The following is a 21735-nucleotide window of genomic DNA, read 5'->3' as shown; positions in this document are numbered from 1 at the left end:
GCACTGGTGCGCAGTCATGTTGGAACCGGAAGGGGCCATCCCCAAACGGTTCCCACAAAAATGTCTTGGATTCAGCAGCTCAGCCATGGAAACCCATTCCATGATGCTCTCTACACACTGTTCTTTAGCTAACCTGTAGGCCACACAAAGTTTGGAGGTCTGTAGCTATTGATGCCAAAAATTGGCTACTTCTGCGCACTGTGCACTTCAGCATGCGCTGGCCCTGCTCTGTGATTCTACCATGGTAGCTGAGTTGCTGTTGTTCCCAATTGCTTCCACTTTGTTATAATACCACTAACAGTTGACTGTGGAATATTTGGTATTGAGGAAATTTCACAAATGAACTTATTGCACGGGTGGAAACCTATCACAGTACCACACTTGAATTCACTGAGCTACTGAGAGCGATTCATTCTTTCACAACTGTTTGTAGAAGCGTCTGCATGCCTAGGCGCTTGATTTTATACACCTTTGGCCATGGAAGTGATTGGAACACCTGAATTCAATGATTTGGAGGGGTGTCCCAATATTTTTGGCAATATAGTGTGTTACAGCCATCAAAATCAAGATTTTTTTATATTTACAAAATACAATTATTTTGGCCAGTGAAAACATTAACATTTTTTTTTTTTTTTACTTTTGTTAGTTAACGAAAGGTTCAAGAGAATGAACAATTTTTTTAACAAATATTAATAAATACTGTAACAAGTGTATTGCCCATAGTTAATGTTAGTTAACATACATAAAATAATGGGACCTTATTGAAAAAGTGTTACCAATAACAACATAAACATTATCTAAACAACCTACAATGTTACATTTAACACTAATACACATAACTGATCACAAAAATTATAAGAAACATTAACTATTTAAATAAAATATAGTGAAATCTAATGCATCACACAAGCATTTACTTACAAAAAAAAACTATTTTAAACAATATTTTAATGTAAAAGCTAAAATAGTGATAAAGGATACAATTTTTCATTATGTCACTTGCATTGAACTAATTAACAAGGTTTTTACTGTATTATTTTATTATTTTTTCATTAAAATTACATTATAGTGTAACTTTATGTAATTCAAACATGACAAGAATACCGGGTTATAGTTCATGATTATGTGAGGTTGATGTTTCAGCTTCATTGTGGTGTGTAAATGTTAAGGAGGGGGCAGTAATGGACACAAAACAGCCTATCACCGTTGGCAAACAACAGCCAATCAATAATCAGAAATCTATAATAGTTACAGCATGACCTACATATGGCCTCCGCCTTCTTTTTGGGAGTAGAGAGAGATGGGAAATAATCAGATCAATGGATTGTCATCAAACAAGATTCAAATACTCAAGATTCAAGATTCAAGATTCAAGAGTTTTATTTGTCACATACACAGTTATATACACAATATACAACTGGCAGTGAAATGTAAACAGGTCCGCTCCATGGACAGTGCAAATAACAGTTACAAGAAATTAAATAGAAATAGAATAAAATTAGAATAAAAAGTATTAACATAAGTAGAATTATAAATAAATCAAGTAAAAGATAAAAATAGGAAATAAGATAAAAATAAAAATATAAAAAATATGTGGATATGATAAGTGAGATAAACTGTAGACTTAAAAATAAGTGGTTAACATAAAATATATAATATGTATATATAAAGAAGTATAAATAAGTATATATAAAGAAGTATAAAACACATCAGAGGCATTAAACTGACAACAATAAAAACCTGAAAAGTAGATGTTACACTGTAAAAATTAAAGGTCATTTTGAATTCAGACAGATTTGATAATTATTACTATGTTTGTGTTTTTGTGTTATATCATCAGACTTTGAAAGGATCCTACAAGCCGTTTCTCTACCTCCTGCTTCATAATGTTCTTTCACAGCGTTTTTATCCCAGCACCTTTCACTGTGACGCCAAACTGGAATGGGTGTGTCAGATACCACGAGGTAAACAACATCCAACACATGCAAAGTATAGATTATAGTTTTAGTTAAAACTGCTTACATAGATTCCATATTTGCTTTGAACACCAAAAACCAAATACGTTAGATCAGAATTGAAAAATAACTGCATACAGGTTTGGAACAGTGTGAGGCTAATTAATATGTTTTTAACAAAAAGCATATTGTGCTTTCATGGTGTTTGCATCATTCTTTAGGTCAAACACCGAAAACACCAGAGTGGTACAACCCAGGTAGAGCATTCATTTTAAATGCACACTTTTTGGGGGATTATGTCATTTATTTTGTGTGGAAATGAGTGACATATTGTGTTTCAATACTAACAGATGGGCACCATAACACATCAGTGTTTATAGACGGCCAGGAGTTCTGGTTTGTAACAGAGCCAAAGCTGTCCTTTGATGAGGCCATGTTGTACTGCAGCAGCAACAACAGCAAACTCGCCACACCCGCCAGCATTAATGCTCTCCGCCTCCTTCAGGAACATCTTTTTGAGGTACGGTACCAAAGGGGGTAGATGTTTGAATTACAGGGGTGTTAGGGGGGGTTTGACCCCTTAATTAAAGCTTTACCTTCAGAAGGATGTCAAAAAAAATTTTGTGAGGTCTTAAAAAGTAGCGACACAAGTAAACAATAAAAATGCTATTTATGCGTCTATTCATGCATAGATAGACCACAAAAAAAGCTTAAAGTTTTCTTTTAATCTGTTTTTTAAAAAGTAATTTAAATAGTTATTTAAAACGAATTAAACCTTTTTAAAACTATTTTAAAAAGTTATTCAATAAATACACTACGATTCAAAAGTTTGTGGTCTGTATTTTTTTGTAAGTCTCTAATGCTTACGAAAGTTTGAAAAAAATCAGCAATATTGTAAAATAATATTATTGAAATTTTAAATAAATGTTTTATATTTTAATATATTTTAAAATTTAATTTATTCCTGTGATCAAAGCTGAATTTTCAGCATCATTACTCCAGTCTTCAGTGTCACATGATCCTTCAGAAATCATTCGGATATGATGATTTGCTGCTCAAGAAACATTTCTTATTATTTTCACCGTTGAAAATGGTTATGCTGCTTAATATTTTTTGTGGAAACTGATACAATTTTTCAGGATTCTTTAACAAAAAGAAAGTTTAAAAGAACAGCATTTATTTGAAATAGAAATCTTTTATAACATTGTAAATGTCTTTACTGTTACTTTTGATCAATTTAATGCATCCTTGCTGAATTAAAGTATTTATTTATTTAAAAAATGTTTTGACCCCAAACTTTTGAATAGTAGTCTACTGAACCAAATATGAACCAAGCTGTCTGCAAATGTACTGTTTTATTTAATAAATAAATAGTATTGAAGTAAAATCATGATAACCAAGTCATCAGAGTCAATACAGATTGTTTCAAAGCAGCTTTATATGGATAAACAGGAAAATAATAATCAATGATGCAAAATCTTTAAAAAGACAATAGTGTCATTATTCAGCTCAAGTCAGTTAATTGTTTATTCAGTTCAAAAACAGTGTAAAGTTCATCAGTTATTGAATGAGTTCAATTTAGCTTTAAGCAGCTCTATAGAAGACAATAGTTTTACAATAAGGTTCCATTTGTTAACATTAGTTAACTGCACTACTTAACATGAACTAACAATGGAAAAATACTGAAGCATGTAATGCTATATGCTATATACCCTAATCATTAACAACATGTATTCTTATTTCACTTATTTATGTGCCTTAATTTAATTATTATATTGATTCACTTTGAGTCAGTTCAATGCTGATTCAATTCAGTTCAATAACATAAACAATAAAAATGAGTCGAAACAAAGTCAAATCAGCCATTAAGCAGCTCTGCAGAAAACAGTGTTGCCATCGTTCAGCTCAATTCAGTTCAATTTTTGTTCTCATCGGATTGCGTCAGTGCAGTCAGATCAGTAATATTACAAAATATTAATATGATTAGTTAATCACAAATTTTGCATAACTAAAAGCCAAACCATTTTACCTGTTGCCAAATAAACGCATGTGGAAGTTGCGTTCATATCTATAGCAACACTTGGCTATGGGTGCATTTATGATAATTGGGTGATAGAAATAAGTATCACTTTCGTAAAATTTGTATATACTTAGTGTATCAAAAATGAAACAAATCAATTATTTGTTTCCTTTTTAAATGTTCTGCTGGCAGTATTGTAAGAAACCCTATATGTACAATGTTTAATCCACTACAAAAGCAAGTAGAGATCTGTTGAGTAATTGATGATATTAATATGAGTGAGTATGTGAATATGTGATTGTTCATATCAGCCTGTGATTAATCTAATTTTGAATGATCTGCCGTAGCATTCAGGACAAGAGGGTATGAAGTGGTGGGCAGACTTTCGTTACCCTGGTCCTGGTCATGTTCCCTTTTTGTAAGTTCTGGTTTATAATATCTTATCTAAACCACAATTATAGACATGAACCTCTCTTTCATTCATAATTTATTGTCTTTATATAGAGGAGCCTGTGGATGTACAGATGTCTTTAGGGTTATGGGAGAGAATAAATAGTTTGTACAGTATAAAAAAAACCTTGTCTATATTGTTACGACCCCTAAAGTGGTCAATCAGTTATATATCTGAGCTATATAGCATGATTATAGAGGAATGTATTTACAATAAGTAGGTAGCTTTAAACAAGAAAAAAAAAAAAAAAAACGAATGTACAGATATATACACAGTATGGTATATATATAAAAAAAGTCCCCATAATGTATGGAAACCTAATGTGTGTGTTTGTGTGTGTGCTTGCAGATTCAGCCCCATTCACTACTATCATTCAGCCTTCCTCGGAAGATGCCCTTCTATCACTCCTTTTGCTATTGAACCCGGTATGAGTGTCTCATTGTGATTCCTAAAGTAATTTCAACACCTTGCAGAATTGATCTTGGTGCAGCTTGACATGTTTTTCATTTGAAGATGTTTCATGGCTCATTCAAATGGCTTCCCTAGTTATTGCACAATGGAAATTCCCTTGAATGTCATAAGAATCACTTCTACTTTGGTCAGGCCAGTGATCCCTCCCCCTTTTTGTAAATTCCCCTGGTGACATTTTCACTGACCATGAGACAGACATTTTTTTTTGACTAAATGTCATTATCAATTTTATAAAATATTAACCCCCGGTCCCCGGTTTCACAGACAAAGCTTAAGCTTAGTCCCAGAATAAAATGCATGTTTGAGTTGTTTTTAACTGAACGCAACTTGCACTGAGATATCTTAAAATACATAGTTTCTTTTTTCTCAAGATGCACACCAGTTATGTTTTTTCTAAGGCAAAAATGCTACTATAATGCTTCTTAGATGTCCTAATTGACCTAAGGCCTAAGCCTAACTTAATCTAAGCCCTGTCTGTGAAACCAGGCATAAGACTTTTAGGGTTTGTTCACACTTGTAGTTCTGTTCACTTGGTTCATTTGGTCCGGACCTGAAAAAAACCCCATTTATTCCTGGTCCACTTAATTTTCACATTGATATTTTAACCCCAAACCTAAAGGCATAGGGATATTTTCAACCTGATTGGTCAGCTTTTATTACGTATATTTCGTGACAGAACTTAACGAACGTCCAAAACCATGCTGTGTGCTGGGCCACACACACAAACTCAAGAAGACGCGGTTCTGATGAACTGTGATAGGCAAACTCGTGACTATGACAAGACAAAAACAGCCATTCTTTCACTTTTAGTGTCGCATCTTGTGACATCATGTCCCATTTTTGGTTACTATACATGATTTCGGTCGGTGTTGCGTTTATATTTAATTCGAATCGCACCAGAGTTTGTTTGGAAGGGGACTGAGATCCATCCATCGTTTGGTGCACACCAGGGTGGGCGGCAGCGTTTACACTTGTTCAAACTAATCTAACAGAGCAAACCAGTTTTTTTTTAATCAAACCAAACATGCAAAGTGTGAACACGCCCTTAAACCGTTTTAATGACTTCTCTTTGCCACAGGATTTCAATCAATTTTCTTTACTTTGCCAGGACATGATGCTTCCAAGCAGGAGTTTTTTTTTTTGTAGCAGTTAGTGTAACGCCTTTTACCCTAATGTTTTCTGTAATAAAATAATTGGTCTTTGCTGTTTTTGACTTTTTCATATTCTTACATTAATCCATTTTACTGTAAATATTTAAATAGTGTAAATAACAATAGAGCACAGAGCTAGCAACACCAAGGTCACTAGTTCGATTCCCAGGGAAAGCAAGAAATGATCAAATGTTCATCTCTACCTTGAATGCAATATTAGTCACTTTGGATAAAAGTGTCTGCCAAATGCATACATCTAATTTAAATAAATAATGTTTATAATTATAATCATTTTTCTTCCAGACACACTACCTAAAAATGACCCCTCCCAAATTTTATTATTTTTTAGTACTATTATATAATTATAAGGTCCATTTTATACAAGAAAAGCCAATAAAGCATTTTAATTGCTTTCATAATAGAGGATAAGAAAGACTAATTTATTTTTAAAAGATAAGAAAAAAGATAATTTGGAATAATATCTCTCTGAACTGATAGCAACAGTTAGTGTTTATGAAGCAACTCAGATTATCCTCTTTAATCTTTTTTTTTTTCTTTGTAGGTTTCACCAGAAACTGTAATGAAAGACAGCCGTTTGTGTGTGAGACCCTGAATGTGACTTCTGTGGAGAAAGGAACCCCAGAACCGCACCCACCAGGCACCCCATGTGGAGGCAGTTCCCAGCACTTCAAAGACAAGGTCTGACATGCACACACAGCCAATCACATCTCTTATAAAAAAAAATTAAAACACACGTTCAAATTTCATCATTGTATATGTGCCTTGCAGTGCTACTGGGTTTTAGCTGACTCCTATTTCCAAAACTTCAAAGAATCCAATGAATTCTGTGAACGATTGAAAGGCTCGATGCTCACCATATCTGACCAAGTCGAACAGGGTTTGTTTGGTTTTATTTAGCATTAAAATCCACCCAGGAACATATTTAAATATAAAACGCATACTGTATTTAACACACTTAACAACTTTCCATCCTGTGGATCTTCCCTCCTTCTAGATTTCATCACTACAATGTTACCAATGTTACCTGGGCAACCTCGGAAGGTCTGGATTGGTCTGAAGTTCAAGCTTCATTACACTCAGTGGGTGGACAACTCGCCAGTTGCATATCTGAACTTCAATCCACTCCTGCATGGCCAGTTACGATCCATATTCATCAATGCAAGTGTCCATCTGCTTTGAAAGTCTTACTGTAAATTATATTGTTCATCACAGAGATCTGGTCCAAAGAACTGGAGGAAATCAGGTTTTGTGGAAATCAGGTCTATGTACAGTATTTGTGGCATGTGGTGGATTATACAGAGAATAGAGTTGTTTCTCATTTTATAAAAACATCTTTAGACTAACACATTTACTATGAAAGCCTACCTTCTATTTTAAAGGGATAGTTTACCCAAAAATGTATGCTAAAATTATAGCAAGAACGCATTATATAACATTATTGATAATGTTGCAAAAGATTTCTATTTTAAAATTATCTGTGAAAAATGTTTTGCGTATCCACAAAAATATTAAAAGAAGCACAACTTTTTTCAACATTGATAATAATAAGAAACTTTTCTTGAGCAGTAAATCAGCATATTTCTGAAGGATTGTGTAATCGTGTGGAGTAATGATGCTGAAAATTAAGCATTGCCATAAAAAAATATTAATTACATAATGAATATTACAATAGAAAGTAGTTATTTTAAATTGTAATATTTCATAATATTACTATGTTTACTCTATTTTCGATCAAATAAATGCAGTATTGACTTCAAAAACCTTTTTTTAAAAATGATACAAACCTTAATCTTTTAAATGGTACCATAAAAGCAACATGATATTGAGCCATCAGACATGTAATGGTCTTCTGAAGTCATACAATAACTAGAAAGCGTACATTCACGAACATTTTTTGTCATTTTTAGAGCTTGGCAGCCTCAGTTCCCGTTCACTTTCATTGTATGGAAAAGAGCATCATGAACATTCCCCAAAACATCTCTTTTTTTTTTTTTGCTTAATGGAAGAATGAAACTCATATGTGTCGTACAAGTTTTCATTTTTATGTCACTCATGCCATGTCATGTATTAATTTGGCTTTACTTTTAATATCATAAGCAAACATTTCATTCTGAATTTTACTTAAAAACATTTTGGGGCCATATAGTAATCACGATACACTTAATCTGACTTAATTTCTCCTTTTCCTCTTAAATTGCTTGGCAGACGTTTGATCAGGATTCCCTGGAGCTCTGTGCCTACATGTACAATGATGATCATTCTGACATGATGGGCACCTGGGACTACACCTCCTGCTCTGACCGGCAGAATCTCAGCATCTGCCAGCATTATGCAAGTATGAGCCACCAGCAACCGTCTCCGTCGTCTGTGTGTTAAATGTAAAAGCATTCTGTTGATTAACCTCCCACTAACAATTTCCCAGATAAAACAGAGGAGCCTAAGCCTGAGGATGACTTCACGGTTCATAATCATACATTTAAGGTGGTACAGCAGGACAATTTAACATGGACAGAGGCTCTTCAGTTGTGTCGGAACAACAAAATGGACTTAGCCAGTGTACCGAACGCATATGTCCAAGCAGTGCTTACAGTGCAAGTTTCCCGAAGAGGACAGCCACTCTGGATTGGACTCTTCAGCGAAGATGTGAGTGAAACTCACACACACTATCATTCAAAAGTTTGGGGTCAGTAAGATTTTTTTCTCATTTTAAAGTATCTTATGCTCAGCAAGGCTGCGTTTATTTGATAATAAAATACACTAAACTGTAATATTGTGAAATATTATTAAAAAAATTCTACTACCATGTACACTTAAATAAATAAGTTGATTTTACATTGTGCTTACATATAAAAATACTTTAAAATTTCATCTGTAATTCATTTTTGTAGTTACTTCTATAATTACACTGTTGACTAGGGGTGAAGCGGTTCAATTTAGTCACAGTTAGGTTTTATCATGTTTTAGGGTCATGGTTTCAGTACGGTTCAGTGCTATGCTCAGGGAAAAAGGACTTTTGTCAAATAAAAAAGAAAATTAGAACAAATGATCGAACTACAAGCAACAGCGCAAATAAATACAATAGAATAGGGATGCACCGAAATTAAAATTCTGTTTAATAAAACACTTGGCCAAAGGCCGAACGCAGTTTTCCGGGGGTTTTTTTGTTGTTTTTTTTGTTTTTCGTTCATTTTGTCAATTTTTTCACCATTGCATAAATTAAATCGTAAAAAATTAGCTTTTTACTGTTTTGTCTTGCTTTTTTTTTTAAAGAAAAATTAATTACAAAACCACAATTACAAAATATTTATTTAACACTGAACATTTTTTGGCATTCCAGCAGACATTATACAAACAAAGCACAATATAACTTAAATTTTATTTTTTTTAAAGAAAATTTATTTGGCCATCTATTTTATCTTTGGCCTATAATGCCTACAGGTATCATAATCAAATCACTGAGGGTACTTCTGAAATCACTCTATTAAAGTGCAGATGTAGGCTAAACAACGGCTCCACCACAGCAGTGAGTGTACAGTGAGACATTATTTAGATTATTTAGAATTTCAAAAGTATTTTGCAATGAATATTTTTCTATTAGTCTGCCTTTACATTGCTTTAATGCGTTACTATTTCACTATGTCACTTCCGAACTTTGCAGCATGCAATTGGCCATTAATCCTTTTTGCAACATGGAAAAACTATAGTTTTATTCAATGGATTATATAGACTGTAGACTCAAAAGCGAGCCAAGACCGCTCCATTTATGATCACTAAACGCTGTCACTATGTCAGTTCATCGCAATCTCACAAAGTACAAAGTTCAATGAAGCTGCTAACAATGCACAATAAATATCTTACTTGCGTCGATTCGTGTCTACACTTTGTTTGTTTCTTCATGAGAGGTAAATGGAAATAAACACATTGTGAATGGATACATTTGATGTTCTACAGACACAAATATACACTGGAGCATTTGCCAATATATTATTACAGTAACCGAGGGTGCTCTGGCTTGCATTTGAGGGTGCTTGGGCAGTGTCTGCAAATGGCCATTTTTGCATCTATCTCTGCCACTTTAATGCTTCCTCACTTCCGACATTTTTGCTGCATTTAGAAGCGTGCGCGCCTTTCTCTGACACGCGCTGGTTGCTATATTTGATTGCGTCATCAAAAACATCATTGTTTGGTTAAATTTATTCTGTCTTTTTACTTCTTCCGAATAATTTCAGTTGCCGAACATTCGGTGCATCCCTACAATAGAGCAAAGATACAAATAAAATAAACGGGTATCTAGTTTTCAGGTACAAAAAATTTAATAAAGTAATCAAATGTATAATAATATTGCATTTAATCTCCACTTTATACATTAAATAAAGATTAATCATTAAAGTTACAAAAGCTAGCAGTGAGTGCTTTCCTTGTCTTTTGTTGTTTGATTAACATTAAAAATACAGACAGCAGGAACATTAGGCTACTGTCACTTATAGGGCCAGTTTTACTAACAGCTTGTGTCAGCGCAAACCCTCTTCTGGCGTTGAAAAACAACTGTCAGGATTTACTAAAGACACAGTGAAAATCTAGCACTGAAAAGGTATGGACAGAGGTATTTTTACGGCTGAACTTATTGCATATGCAGTTGTCGGAGGTTCCCTTTCAGACGCAAAATTAATGGGAGGGAGAGTATTTAAGTTTATCATGCAAGGTGATTTACCAAGCTTTGCCCATGTCAATTTACTGGTATTTGCACCATTATTCACCACCCAAAAAAAACCAGACGCTAACTGGTAGATTGCGTTATAGAAAGGATTTGGCTGAACTTTCCGCTCCCATCAACGCTTTTTTGGAATTGCGCTCAATATTTGCCCGCTGTCTGAGATGTGGCTTTCCGTGTGTGTGTGTGTGCTTGGATGAGTGCACACACAAATCTTCTTGAAGCGTGCAAGTTTTCATTCATGTCTTCTTGCACTTGAATGTTTAAATTGGCAAGGCTAAAATTAGTTTAGTTTAAACACAGATAGCAAATTGAGCTGTTCAGGTCTCACCGGCGGTCGTGCGCTATCAAAACCCGGGTGATGACGGCGTAAATGACTGGTCATAATTAGAGCATACGGCACTCCTATTGAAGTTTACAAAGAATGACATTTTTTGGATCATACTGGCAAGCCAGAATGCATATCCATTGACTGAAGCATACATTAGCCAAACTCTGTCTGTTTTACGCAATATTTTCAACAAACCATTTTATAGATGCGTCATCAGATTTTAGATGATCCACAGTCACTTTTGATCAACTTAATTCCTCCTTGCTAAATAAAAGTATTAATTAAAAGAATATTTCGGACCCTAAACATTTCGGACCCTTTTTTACCGTGGTGTATTACATACTGGAACAGTTCAATGCCATGAACATCCTTGATTATGATTTGCTTTTATTCTAGGAAGGGGAGCACTACCACTGGACAGACCAAAGCCACACTGAGTTTAACCGCTGGTCCTCTGAAGCCACCGAAGGGCTCTGTGTGTATCTGGACACTGATGGTTTCTGGAAGGCCACCGAATGTGAAGAAGAGCTTTCAGGAGTGATCTGCCACATCCCACACGGTGAGGATATGTCATAAATGCTAACTACTACTTATGTAATCTTATCTAATGATATTCAACTGCTTTTCATTATTTACCAACATATGTTTTGCTTTCAAATGCATTTTTCCATAACAGTTAAGACCGTCACTCCTGAAGTGGATTCAGTCTCATGTCCCCACAAAAGCAATGGACAGAACTGGATCCGCTTTAAGAAGAACTGCTACACGTTGCTGTTAGGGTCTTCCAGGTGGGGCAAGAAAAACATCAGTGACCAGCAGATCTGCGAGACCCTTGGTACGAATGGTTCATCATATCTTCATACTATTCTACTGTGATTTTAAAGTTTTATTATATGAAGAAACGGCAACTCTCAGCCGTGGTCGAAGTTGTTGTAAAATAATTATAAACATAAATGCAGATGTTTAATGATTTCAAAGGAGCATTACCTGTCATATCTGAATTTCATGATGTTTCATGGTAATCTTTCCTGTATGTTTTAGCCGGGTATGGAGAAATCCTTACCATTCGTGATGAGGCAGAGAATGATTTCATCAGGCAGCAGTTGCTGCCGTTCAAAAGCTTGGTGACGTTTGTGTGGCTGGGAATTAAGAAAAGCAAGACAGGTAAGATGATCGCTTCGTAGGGCCCTATCATACACCCGGCGCAATGTGAAGCCAGACATAAGGCAAGGGTTTTTTGCTAGTTTCAGCCCGACAAAGTTATAATTTTCATGTCTATTGCCACGTTGTTTAAAAATCAAATGCACTTGCGCCCATCTGTTTGCCTATGGGCATGCTGGTCTGAAAATGAGGTGAGTTCAGGAGCATTGTTGGCATGCTGCTATTCTGAGGCAACTGAAAACGACTGTGCTATTGATCAACAAAAACCTGGTCTAAAGTCAATAGTGCAGTATTTTTTGTGTTATTTAAAGGGCGTGTTAGTAATGTGCGCCTATAGGCGGATGCACAACATGCGTACACTCTGCTTGTTATACACACAGGGATGCGAAGCAGCACACAATCATTTTTAAATATAAAAAATAAAAGGATTCCTCTCTGGTGACGCGTTCAGTCTTTCTGCTTGCAAATTCCGCCATGTAAATCTGCCATGGTGCAAGCCAACTATTTTTAAAGGGAATGGCATATGAGACTTTGATTGGTTTAATGCACGTTACGCCCAAAACACACCCATGACTCATGAAGTAACTAGGTACATCCCTTTCGGAACAAGCACCTGGTGTGCCAACCATTTTTTCCGTCATTAAACTAGAAAAAGTTGAATTGGGGAACACCCTAAGTGCACCTGCGCCGTGCGCTTCATACCATTTGCTCAGATCGTTAAAATAGGGCCCTTAAAGTTTAATCTTCTCAGTTGTGTTATCTTAATAGCCAATAATCAGATTTACAATTTTTATACACTACACAACTTTTAAAATCTTAGCATGACATGTTACATTTTGCTGACTCGTGTAAATGGTTATAGAGAAAAACTGGGCATCACACACTACCAGACTTTCAAGTAATTCCAAACTCCTGCAGAAACATGCGCCTTTTTGCTAGGAGACGCATGACAATTGAAAATAATAAGTTTTCCAGATTCGGCTCAATGGAATCATAGTCAGAATCTAAATATATGAGTTTGTGCCCATCATACAATACACAATTTTCTGTGGAATCTGTTGGGAACTACGACTTCCCAAAATCTGCAGATTGGCTCTGACTTTTGCCAACTAGCATTGACTCCTCCAGACTAGTTGGGGCAAAAATCTGTCAAAAAGTCATGCCAGTCTTTATTGGGAAAGATGGATTGAGTAAGAAATGACTGTATACTGTAATATAATAAAAAAAATACTTCTCAGTTAATTTTTGCCCTCTATGATGTCTTTGTTTTAGATGAGCAGCTGAAATGGCTAGATGGCAGCAATGTGCAGTTCTCCAACTGGAGATATGGTGAAAGACCAAACATCACAGGGCACTTCATGGCTGGCCTCAATGTGATTGGAGAGTGGGAAATAATAACAAACAAAAATCTTTTCGATACCTTCAAACAGCGAAGTATTGTGGTGTGCAAGAATGAACATGGTAAAGCAACACCAATGAGTTTTCAGCTTTTTTTCAACTTAAATACACATATATTTTTTCAAAAATACATATTTTTTATTTAGCTTGAAACTGAAAAATTAGCAATTGAAATGACAGAAATAATCCATCTATTACTCATTAATCAATTATTTTATATTTTTTTATCATTAGTATGCATGCTCATATTAATTAAAAAAACGTGAAATATATAGAGCCAAATGTTTTAATGTATTTATTATAAAGTGTAAATTGTATTTTTGTAGCTTTGGAGGGTCTATATACTATTGTACCATGAAACTTTTATTTATGCTCAAATTTGATCTATACATTTAAAATTTTCAACTATTAAAAAAATAAATAAAAAAACTTCTATATGTCCTGGCCCATGAAGATACTGTAGGAAAGAAAACTGTTATTGTCAAACCAGTCAAATACCATGTGATCTTTAAGTGAACAGCAAAAAGAAAATGTATTATTAAAAATATTTATAAATATATTAATAAATATATATATATTTTAAAGAGGAAATAAACTATGCACTTACACTACCATTCAAAAGGTTTGGGAAGATATTTAAAAAAAAACTTAACTACTTTAATATATTTTAAAAATGTAATTCATTCCAATGTTGGCACTTTGCACAGCCTGTGATTCTTATTATTATCAAAGTTGAAAACAGTTGTGCTGCTTAAAGTCGGCATGAAATGGAAGTTCCTTATTGTAACGTATATCAGAGTAAAAGAGCTTCTCCAACAAGATTTTATGTTTTCCATGCGGAATTGATTATATCACTGGATTATTGTAGCTTGCTATTGCTGTGATTTTCATGTGAGTGACAGGTTGTCCTGCCCTCATCAGAGAAGAGAAGAGATGTCGCCGCAGGAGGGAGGGAAATATATTTTTATTGAAGATTATGAGGGCACATTTAAAAAAAAAATAATAATAATGTGAACAGAAAAATAGTGCAATATTCCATAAAAAAAAAAGAAAAACAAAAGAAATGTCAATTTAGATTTTGTGGTGACTTTAATATTTTTGTGGAAATTGTGAGGCTATCTTTTTGATTAATCAAAAGTTCGAAAGAACAGCATTTATTTAGTGAGCATTACAAGGGTCAGTCCTTCCTAAATAAACAAAATGGTGCTACTTCCCTTACATCTATGTAAATAGTAGCCAAAATTCTTGATGTTGCATGTTATTTGTCAACTTACGAAAATATCTTTTACAGATCCCAAAGATGAATTCATGAAGGGTGTGGTTGACGTTAATACTCCGGATGGCATAAGCTACCGTCGAGTGGCCAAGAAAATGGACTGGTTTCAGGCACTGCAAGCGTGTGGCAGCAATGGAGGCCATCTTGCCAGCATTAGTGACAAAACGACTAATGACAACATGGCGCTGATTGCCAAAAGGGACGGCTTTTCACTGTGGATTGGCCTCTCCAACCAAGATGTACACAGTTTTTGTGATAATAGTAACAATTCACAGCAAATGACAGCTATAAACTGTGAGCTTAATCTTTTGCTCTCAATTGTTATCATTATGAATTTGTTTGGCTCTTTCTCTAGGTAAGCGGATGGCCCTTTGAGTGGTCAGATGGGACCAAGGTACAATTCAAACCAGATGGCTTTGTAGATGACGGCCGTGATTCTGAAGAAAAGTGTGTGTTTATTGACTCCAAAGGCACCTGGTCATCTGTCAACTGCCATTTAGCCCAAGAAGGGGCCATCTGCTACAACCACATCAATGAAGGCAAGACAAGCATGCGATAACACGCAGCTGTTGTTCTGAAAAGATCAGTCTGAAACTGGTTTCTCTTTCATTTTTTCCCCCCAGGAACTAGTGCTAGTCTCTCTTCTCAGTCCAGCAGCAGTTGTCCTAAGAGTGATGGTCAGACCTCTTGGGTCCTGTTTAAAGATCACTGTTATGCTTTTAACATGCACAACTACACTGTCTTTAATATGGAGAGTGCCAAGAATGTGTGTCAGAATCTGGGTGAGTGTACTTATGCTGTATTGCTGTGTCTTTAGAAACTTTCACCTAGTGTCACTTCCAGTTTGCAGCTTTTTCTGGCTTGGTTAGACAGGAAGCGACAACATGCATGCAAATGGTCACAGTTTGTTTTGTTTCTATTTGGGGCATATCTGAAATGAAATGTTCCCACGATAATAGATCAACATGAAAAAAAAAAATAATAATAATTGTGCCAAGGTTTCTACCAGTGGTTGTACGGATAAAATTGTGTGCCCTTAAAATTTCAGCCAGCTCTTGACATTTTTCTGTACAATAAGCATAACAGAACTTAAGGTAAATACTTAGTGACAGCCTTAAAGGGTTAGTTCACCCAAAAATGAAAATTCTGTCATTAATTACTTACCCTCATGTCGTTCGACACCCGTAAGACCTCCGTTCATCTTCGGAACAGAAATGAAGATATTTTAGTTGAAATCTGATGCCTCTGAAAGTCCTCCATTGGCTCAATGGTACTCTAAACTCTCAAGACCCTTAAAAGGTACTAAAGACGTCGTTACAAAGTCCATCTCACTACAGTGGTTCTAAAATAACTTTATGAATCGGCGACAATAGTTTTTGTGCGCAAAAAAACCTAAATAACGACTTACATAGTGATGACGATTTCAAAACAAAGCATCATGAAGCTTCGAAGCGTTATAAATCACTGAGTCGATTCAGCGGTTTGAATCGCCAAATTTCAGCAGTTTGGCGGTTTGACAAGCGATCCGAATCATCATTCGGCTCAGTGATTCATAACGCTTCAAAGCTTCATGATGCTTTGTTTTGAAATCGTCATCACTATGTAAGTCATTATTTAGGGTTTTTTTGCGCACAAAAACTATTGTCGCCGATTCATAAAGTTATTTTAGAACCACTGTAGTGAGATGGACTTTGTAACGACGTCTTTAGTACCTTTTAAGGGTCTTGAGAGTGTAGAGTACCATTGAGCCAATGGAGGACTTTCAGAGGCATCAGATTTCAACTAAAATATCTTAATTTCTGTTCCGAAGATGAACGGAGGTCTGACGGGTGTCGAACGACTTGAGGGTAAGTAATTGATGACAGAATTTTCATTTTTGGGTGAACTAACCCTTTAAGATTCCTTAAGTGGACCCTTAGGGTTTTTTCTTGCAACCCATGTTTCACTAAGGGTACCCTTGACCTTATAACTAAGGGTTTTCTTAACTTAAGGGCTTTCATGCAACCGGGCCCAGATGGTGGGTGAACAGACTGTCTGAGACTGAGACATTTTACATGGTTACTGTCATTTCTACCCCTGTTTTAGGCCCAGTTTCTCAAATTCAAACTTCAACATCATCACTAAAGTCTGCAAAATCCATTCAAAATCAACCTCAAAGTGTCTAACAACATCTTGTATTTCTTCCATATTACTGGCAGATTCTTCGTCCAAGCTGTTAACCATCAAGAGTAAAGAGGAGAATGATTTTGTCTCCACCTATATGAAGAAGAACCCTTCCATCACCAGCCGAGTGTGGCTGGCGCTCAACATTGACTCCAAAGGTAGAATAATGATTGATCTACCTTCAAGCTCACCAAATCCTTTTTTTAAAGACATTTAAGAGTTAAATATTGCAGCATGGATCATTAAATTACACTGTGTAAAAATACAAATGTTTACAAATGAAAAGAGAGAAACTTTGCAGACTTATTTTAGCTCTGTAAATCTTTGCTTCCTCAAAGGTAAGCCCACAGGTTGGCAGGACGGCAGTGAACTGGACTTCTCTAGCTGGGATGCAAAATCAGAATCGCACTTATTACAGATGACATCGGAGATCTGCGCAGTCATGGTCTCCAGCAACGGCATCTGGACCCAAGCCAGCTGCTCAAACAGCCGCAGCCGAATCGTCTGCAAAGCACCTGCCAGTGAGTCCTCGAAATTTCTTGTCTTGAAAATGGCTCGTAATATACATATAATCAATAATATTATGCAATTAATATAAAATGTAATAATAATAATTTTCAATAAAGTTAAAAATAATTCATAAATAAATATACACTGCAAGGGAACACTTAAATCACACATTGGATCTAAATTAATGAAATGTATATTATAATTCATATACAAAATAATGTACTATAAGGATAAAATAATATACAATCACATTCATAAAAAAAATTATTATAAATTATATTAATCATTGTTTTTTGCCAATAGCCCTGTAAAAACAGCTGGTTTTTGTGATGTAAAAATGAAATTATGATTTATCATATTAGAACTTTGGCACGTATGCAATGCCACTGATAACAAAGTGAAACTTATCAGAAAAAAAAAAGAAAGAAAATCTTTCTGCATACAGTGTGCATACCTGTTGATAATTGGGTATGTGGCTGTGTTCAGAATGAACTAATCATCAAGCTCATGTGAAATAGCACACACTTGATTTTTGACATGGTGATATCTTCTTGGTGGCATGCATTCTACAAGAGCCATGGGCCACAAAGAGCTTGCGTAGCATCAGCGGGATCTCATTGCCGAAAGGCATTAGATATACAATGGAACACCGTGAAGACAGTCATGAAAAAGTGGAGAAAGTACGGCACATCAGTGACATTATCAAGGACAGGGCGTCCCTCCAAAATTGATAAGACAACAAAGAGAAAATTGGTCAGGGAGGCCTTCAAGAGGCCTACAGCAACATTCTAAGGGCTCATACACACGGTGTAATGCGACGCCAGACGCAACACAATTGTTTTTTGCTAGTTTCAGCCCAACGCAGTTATCATTTTTAGGTCCAGCACCATGTTGTTTAAATAGCAAATGCACTCGCGCCCATTTATTCGCCCATGGGAGCGCTGGTCTGAAAAGAGGTGTGTTCAGGCGAATTGTTGGCGTGTTGCTGTTTTGAGGCAACGACTGAGACATTATTGGCAGTATTTTTTGTGTTATTTCAAGGGTGTGTTAGTAATATGCGCCTATAGGCGGGTGCACAACGCGTGTACGCTCTGCTTATTACACACACAGGGATGCGCCGCAGCGCACAAACATTTTTAAATATTAAAAATAAATGGTTTCCTCTCTGGAGGAGCGTTCAGTCTTTGCGCTCGCAAATTCCGCCATGTAAATAGCGAATCTACCATGTAGCAACCACAACTGGCTTTTAAAGGGAATGGGAGATAAGACTCTGATTGGTTTATTGCACGTAATACCCAAAACACACCGATGACTCATTAAGAGACTAGGTACAACCCTTTTGGACAATGCGCCTGGCGCACAGACCGTTTTTTCTTGCAAACTAGCAAAAGTGGATTCGGACACGCCCTTGGTGCACCTGCGCCATCCACTTCAGACCGTGTGCTCAGATCGTTAAAATAGGGCCCAAACAGTTGCAGCTCTTTCTGGCAAGTGCTGGATGTTTCAAAAGGTGCTTTAACTAAGCATTAGATTAGAGATGTGCACACTTATGCAGTTTTTTCTTTTTTTACTGAAATGTCACTTTGGTGATCAGTGGCATTGCAAATTTAAAACAAATGAACATTATGGTATAAAATGTTGTATATTGCATGTGCAGATCCAGGTAGCCCTGTGGCTTTGATCTTCTTCATCATTGTACTCATCTGCATCATCGCTGCTGGCGCCTTCCTCTTATACCAGAAAAACAAGCATCGCTTCCATAGGACTGTACGTTACCAGCGCAACTTCGATGACGCGGACAGTACAAGTATGATCAATGATGCGGAATGAAGACTCAACTGAATGATGTCAAATGAAACGGTAGCGATGATGATGTGCCTTTTACTATAAACACTCCCCTATGCCATCAATAGAAACACCGGCTTCAGTGGTTCAAACTAAGGTTATTTATTATTCACCCCACAGCATGGCTTAAATGGACGTCTCAACAGTTTGTGTAAATGCAAATAGGAGTGGTAATATTTGGAGGTTGTAATGTTTAAATTAAAATGTCTGAAATGCTTGTATATGTTTTAATGGGAGGACTGCTGGTACTTACCGTACTATAACAATTTGATTGTGTTACTTTGGCTTTTCTTGAAATTACATTATCAAATCAGGGTTTTTTCACTCCTCTTGAGCAGCACTGAATATTAACTTGCACTTAGATGGGAAGATTTTAAGATTGTACATTTTGCAAGATTTTCCTCTTTTCTTTTTGAAGATGTGATTTGTTTTTAACAGCGTCAAGGATCCCAAAACTGTCTCATTCATTTGAAATGTATTTTCATGTTTATCGTCTTTTTTTTTTTTTTTCTGAATGCCACTCTTTCAAATTTTCACAGATTTATTAGCCATCACTCAATAGAACATTCCTATCAAACTTGCCATAATGGTGTTTTTCCACAGTGTTTTATTTTCCTGTGATGATGTATCATGTACTTCTCCTGGCATTATGGCTTGGGTTTGCTTTCATTACAGTAATATCCAAGTTCTGTGTAACAGCTTATGGTAACGCAATAAACACAGTGCAGTAATCTAATGATAAAATGACATTCAGAGATGATTTCTATGCACTCTTATGCCTAATTTGTTCAAACTACTGAAATCTGATGCACTTTAATGAGCTGTTTGAAATTAATAAGGATTAATTAAGGATTTAGTACATACTTTGTAAATATTTTATTATATTTTTTGTTGTTGCTGTTGATTTGTTTGTTTGGGATTATTTTTTTTACTCCAAACTACACCAAAGATGATTCGGGAATTGATGGTGATGTATTGCAAACCCAAAAATGTTCACTGATGACGCTGCTTTTGTAAAAAGATTTTTAAACAGAATCTTTTGTGATCCTTGTCTTTTGATTTGATTACATATCAGCTTTCCTCTGTTTTGACCACCGCAGAAGATGCTCAATAAAACAATGTATGTCTTCTAATAGTCTATGTCCTTTGTCTGTGAATATTAAAATAAATGTTTTGGGTCACGGTGCTAAATTAGATTATAGTTTTAGTTGCCAAGTTGCAGTGTTTATTAGTATCTAAATGCTGCTTTAGTATTTAAAGGGTACATGACACACAGTTTCTGCCAGTCTCATGTTAATCTTGAGTACCTATAGAGTAGTATTGCATCCTTCATATCTCCGAAGAGTCTTAGTTTTATCATATTTATAAAAGACAGATACGCTGTACTAATTCTTTCCAAAAACTGCCGAGCTTGTGGAGGCATGCAGTGGGCGGAGCTAAAGTCACACACACACACACACACACACATACACACACACACACTACATCATGGCATTATCCCTGAATAACTTTTGATTCACTATACGTTTGTGTTGTTTACATTATATGCACGTATGGCGCCGATTGCCAACAAAACAGACATTTGATGCAATTTCACTGACCGCCTGTGCTTTCCACTCATGACCGGGAAAAAGCAAACACACTTGCAGAGCTCCGTTAAAAAAAAAAATGAATCCACTGTTTCCTTAAAGGGATAGTTCACCCAAAAACAAAATGTTTATGTTTATCTGCTTGCCTTACCCCAAGATGTAGGTGTCTTTGTTTCTTCAGTAGAACACAAATTAAGATTTTAAACTCCAACCTTTGCAGTGTGATAATCGTATAATGCATGTCAATGGGGATATTTTAGAGTATGAGAGCAATGGGAGTAAAAACACATACGAATCCTTATTAAACCATGCGGCTCGTGACGACACATTGATGTCTTAAGACAACAAACGATCGGTTTCTGCGAGAAACTGAACAGTATTTATGTAAAAAAAAAAATTTAATTCTAGTATTCCCAGCACCATAACTTCCGGCGAATAAGGTCAAAATACTGGCGCAATCAAAGATAAATATACATAGATGCCTCATTCGACCGATCTTCGCAGGCACTAATGAGGATTCTATGTACATACCTATGATCGCGCCGGTATTTTGCATGTATTTGACCTTATTCGCCGGAAGTGATTAGATTAGATTCAACTTTATTGTCATTACACAAGGCAACAAAATGCAGTTTAGGTCTAACCAGAAGTGCAATAGCAGCAAGTGCAGGATATACAATGG

At 35.8% G+C, this 21735-nt stretch overlaps 1 protein-coding gene across 2 annotated transcripts in view; it reads left to right on the top strand.

Moving 5' to 3' along the window:
- Positions 1-20598, top strand: part of ly75 (lymphocyte antigen 75) — a 45938-nt gene extending 25340 nt beyond the window's left edge. For both annotated transcript variants that reach the window (XM_079845268.1, XM_079845267.1), the window contains exons 16-35: positions 1841-1964; positions 2177-2212; positions 2306-2475; positions 4323-4393; positions 4775-4851; positions 6611-6747; positions 6838-6946; positions 7064-7227; positions 8275-8404; positions 8492-8712; positions 11508-11670; positions 11788-11946; positions 12153-12275; positions 13545-13733; positions 14962-15185; positions 15302-15485; positions 15570-15728; positions 17145-17267; positions 17448-17630; positions 19277-20598. In XM_079845268.1, coding sequence (XP_079701394.1) covers positions 1841-1964; positions 2177-2212; positions 2306-2475; positions 4323-4393; positions 4775-4851; positions 6611-6747; positions 6838-6946; positions 7064-7227; positions 8275-8404; positions 8492-8712; positions 11508-11670; positions 11788-11946; positions 12153-12275; positions 13545-13733; positions 14962-15185; positions 15302-15485; positions 15570-15728; positions 17145-17267; positions 17448-17630; positions 19277-19449 — 2919 coding nt within the window. In that variant the 3' untranslated portion in view covers positions 19450-20598. The remainder of the gene's footprint in view (positions 1-1840; positions 1965-2176; positions 2213-2305; positions 2476-4322; positions 4394-4774; positions 4852-6610; positions 6748-6837; positions 6947-7063; positions 7228-8274; positions 8405-8491; positions 8713-11507; positions 11671-11787; positions 11947-12152; positions 12276-13544; positions 13734-14961; positions 15186-15301; positions 15486-15569; positions 15729-17144; positions 17268-17447; positions 17631-19276) is intronic.
- The last annotated feature ends 1137 nt before the right edge of the window (positions 20599-21735 follow it).

Source organism: Gobio gobio (genome assembly GCF_949357685.1).
Source record: "Gobio gobio genome assembly, chromosome: 19".
Classification (NCBI taxonomy): domain Eukaryota; kingdom Metazoa; phylum Chordata; class Actinopteri; order Cypriniformes; family Gobionidae; genus Gobio; species Gobio gobio.
The sequence above is the reverse complement of the archived record's forward strand: the minus strand, read 5'-3'. Positions and strand labels throughout refer to the sequence as shown.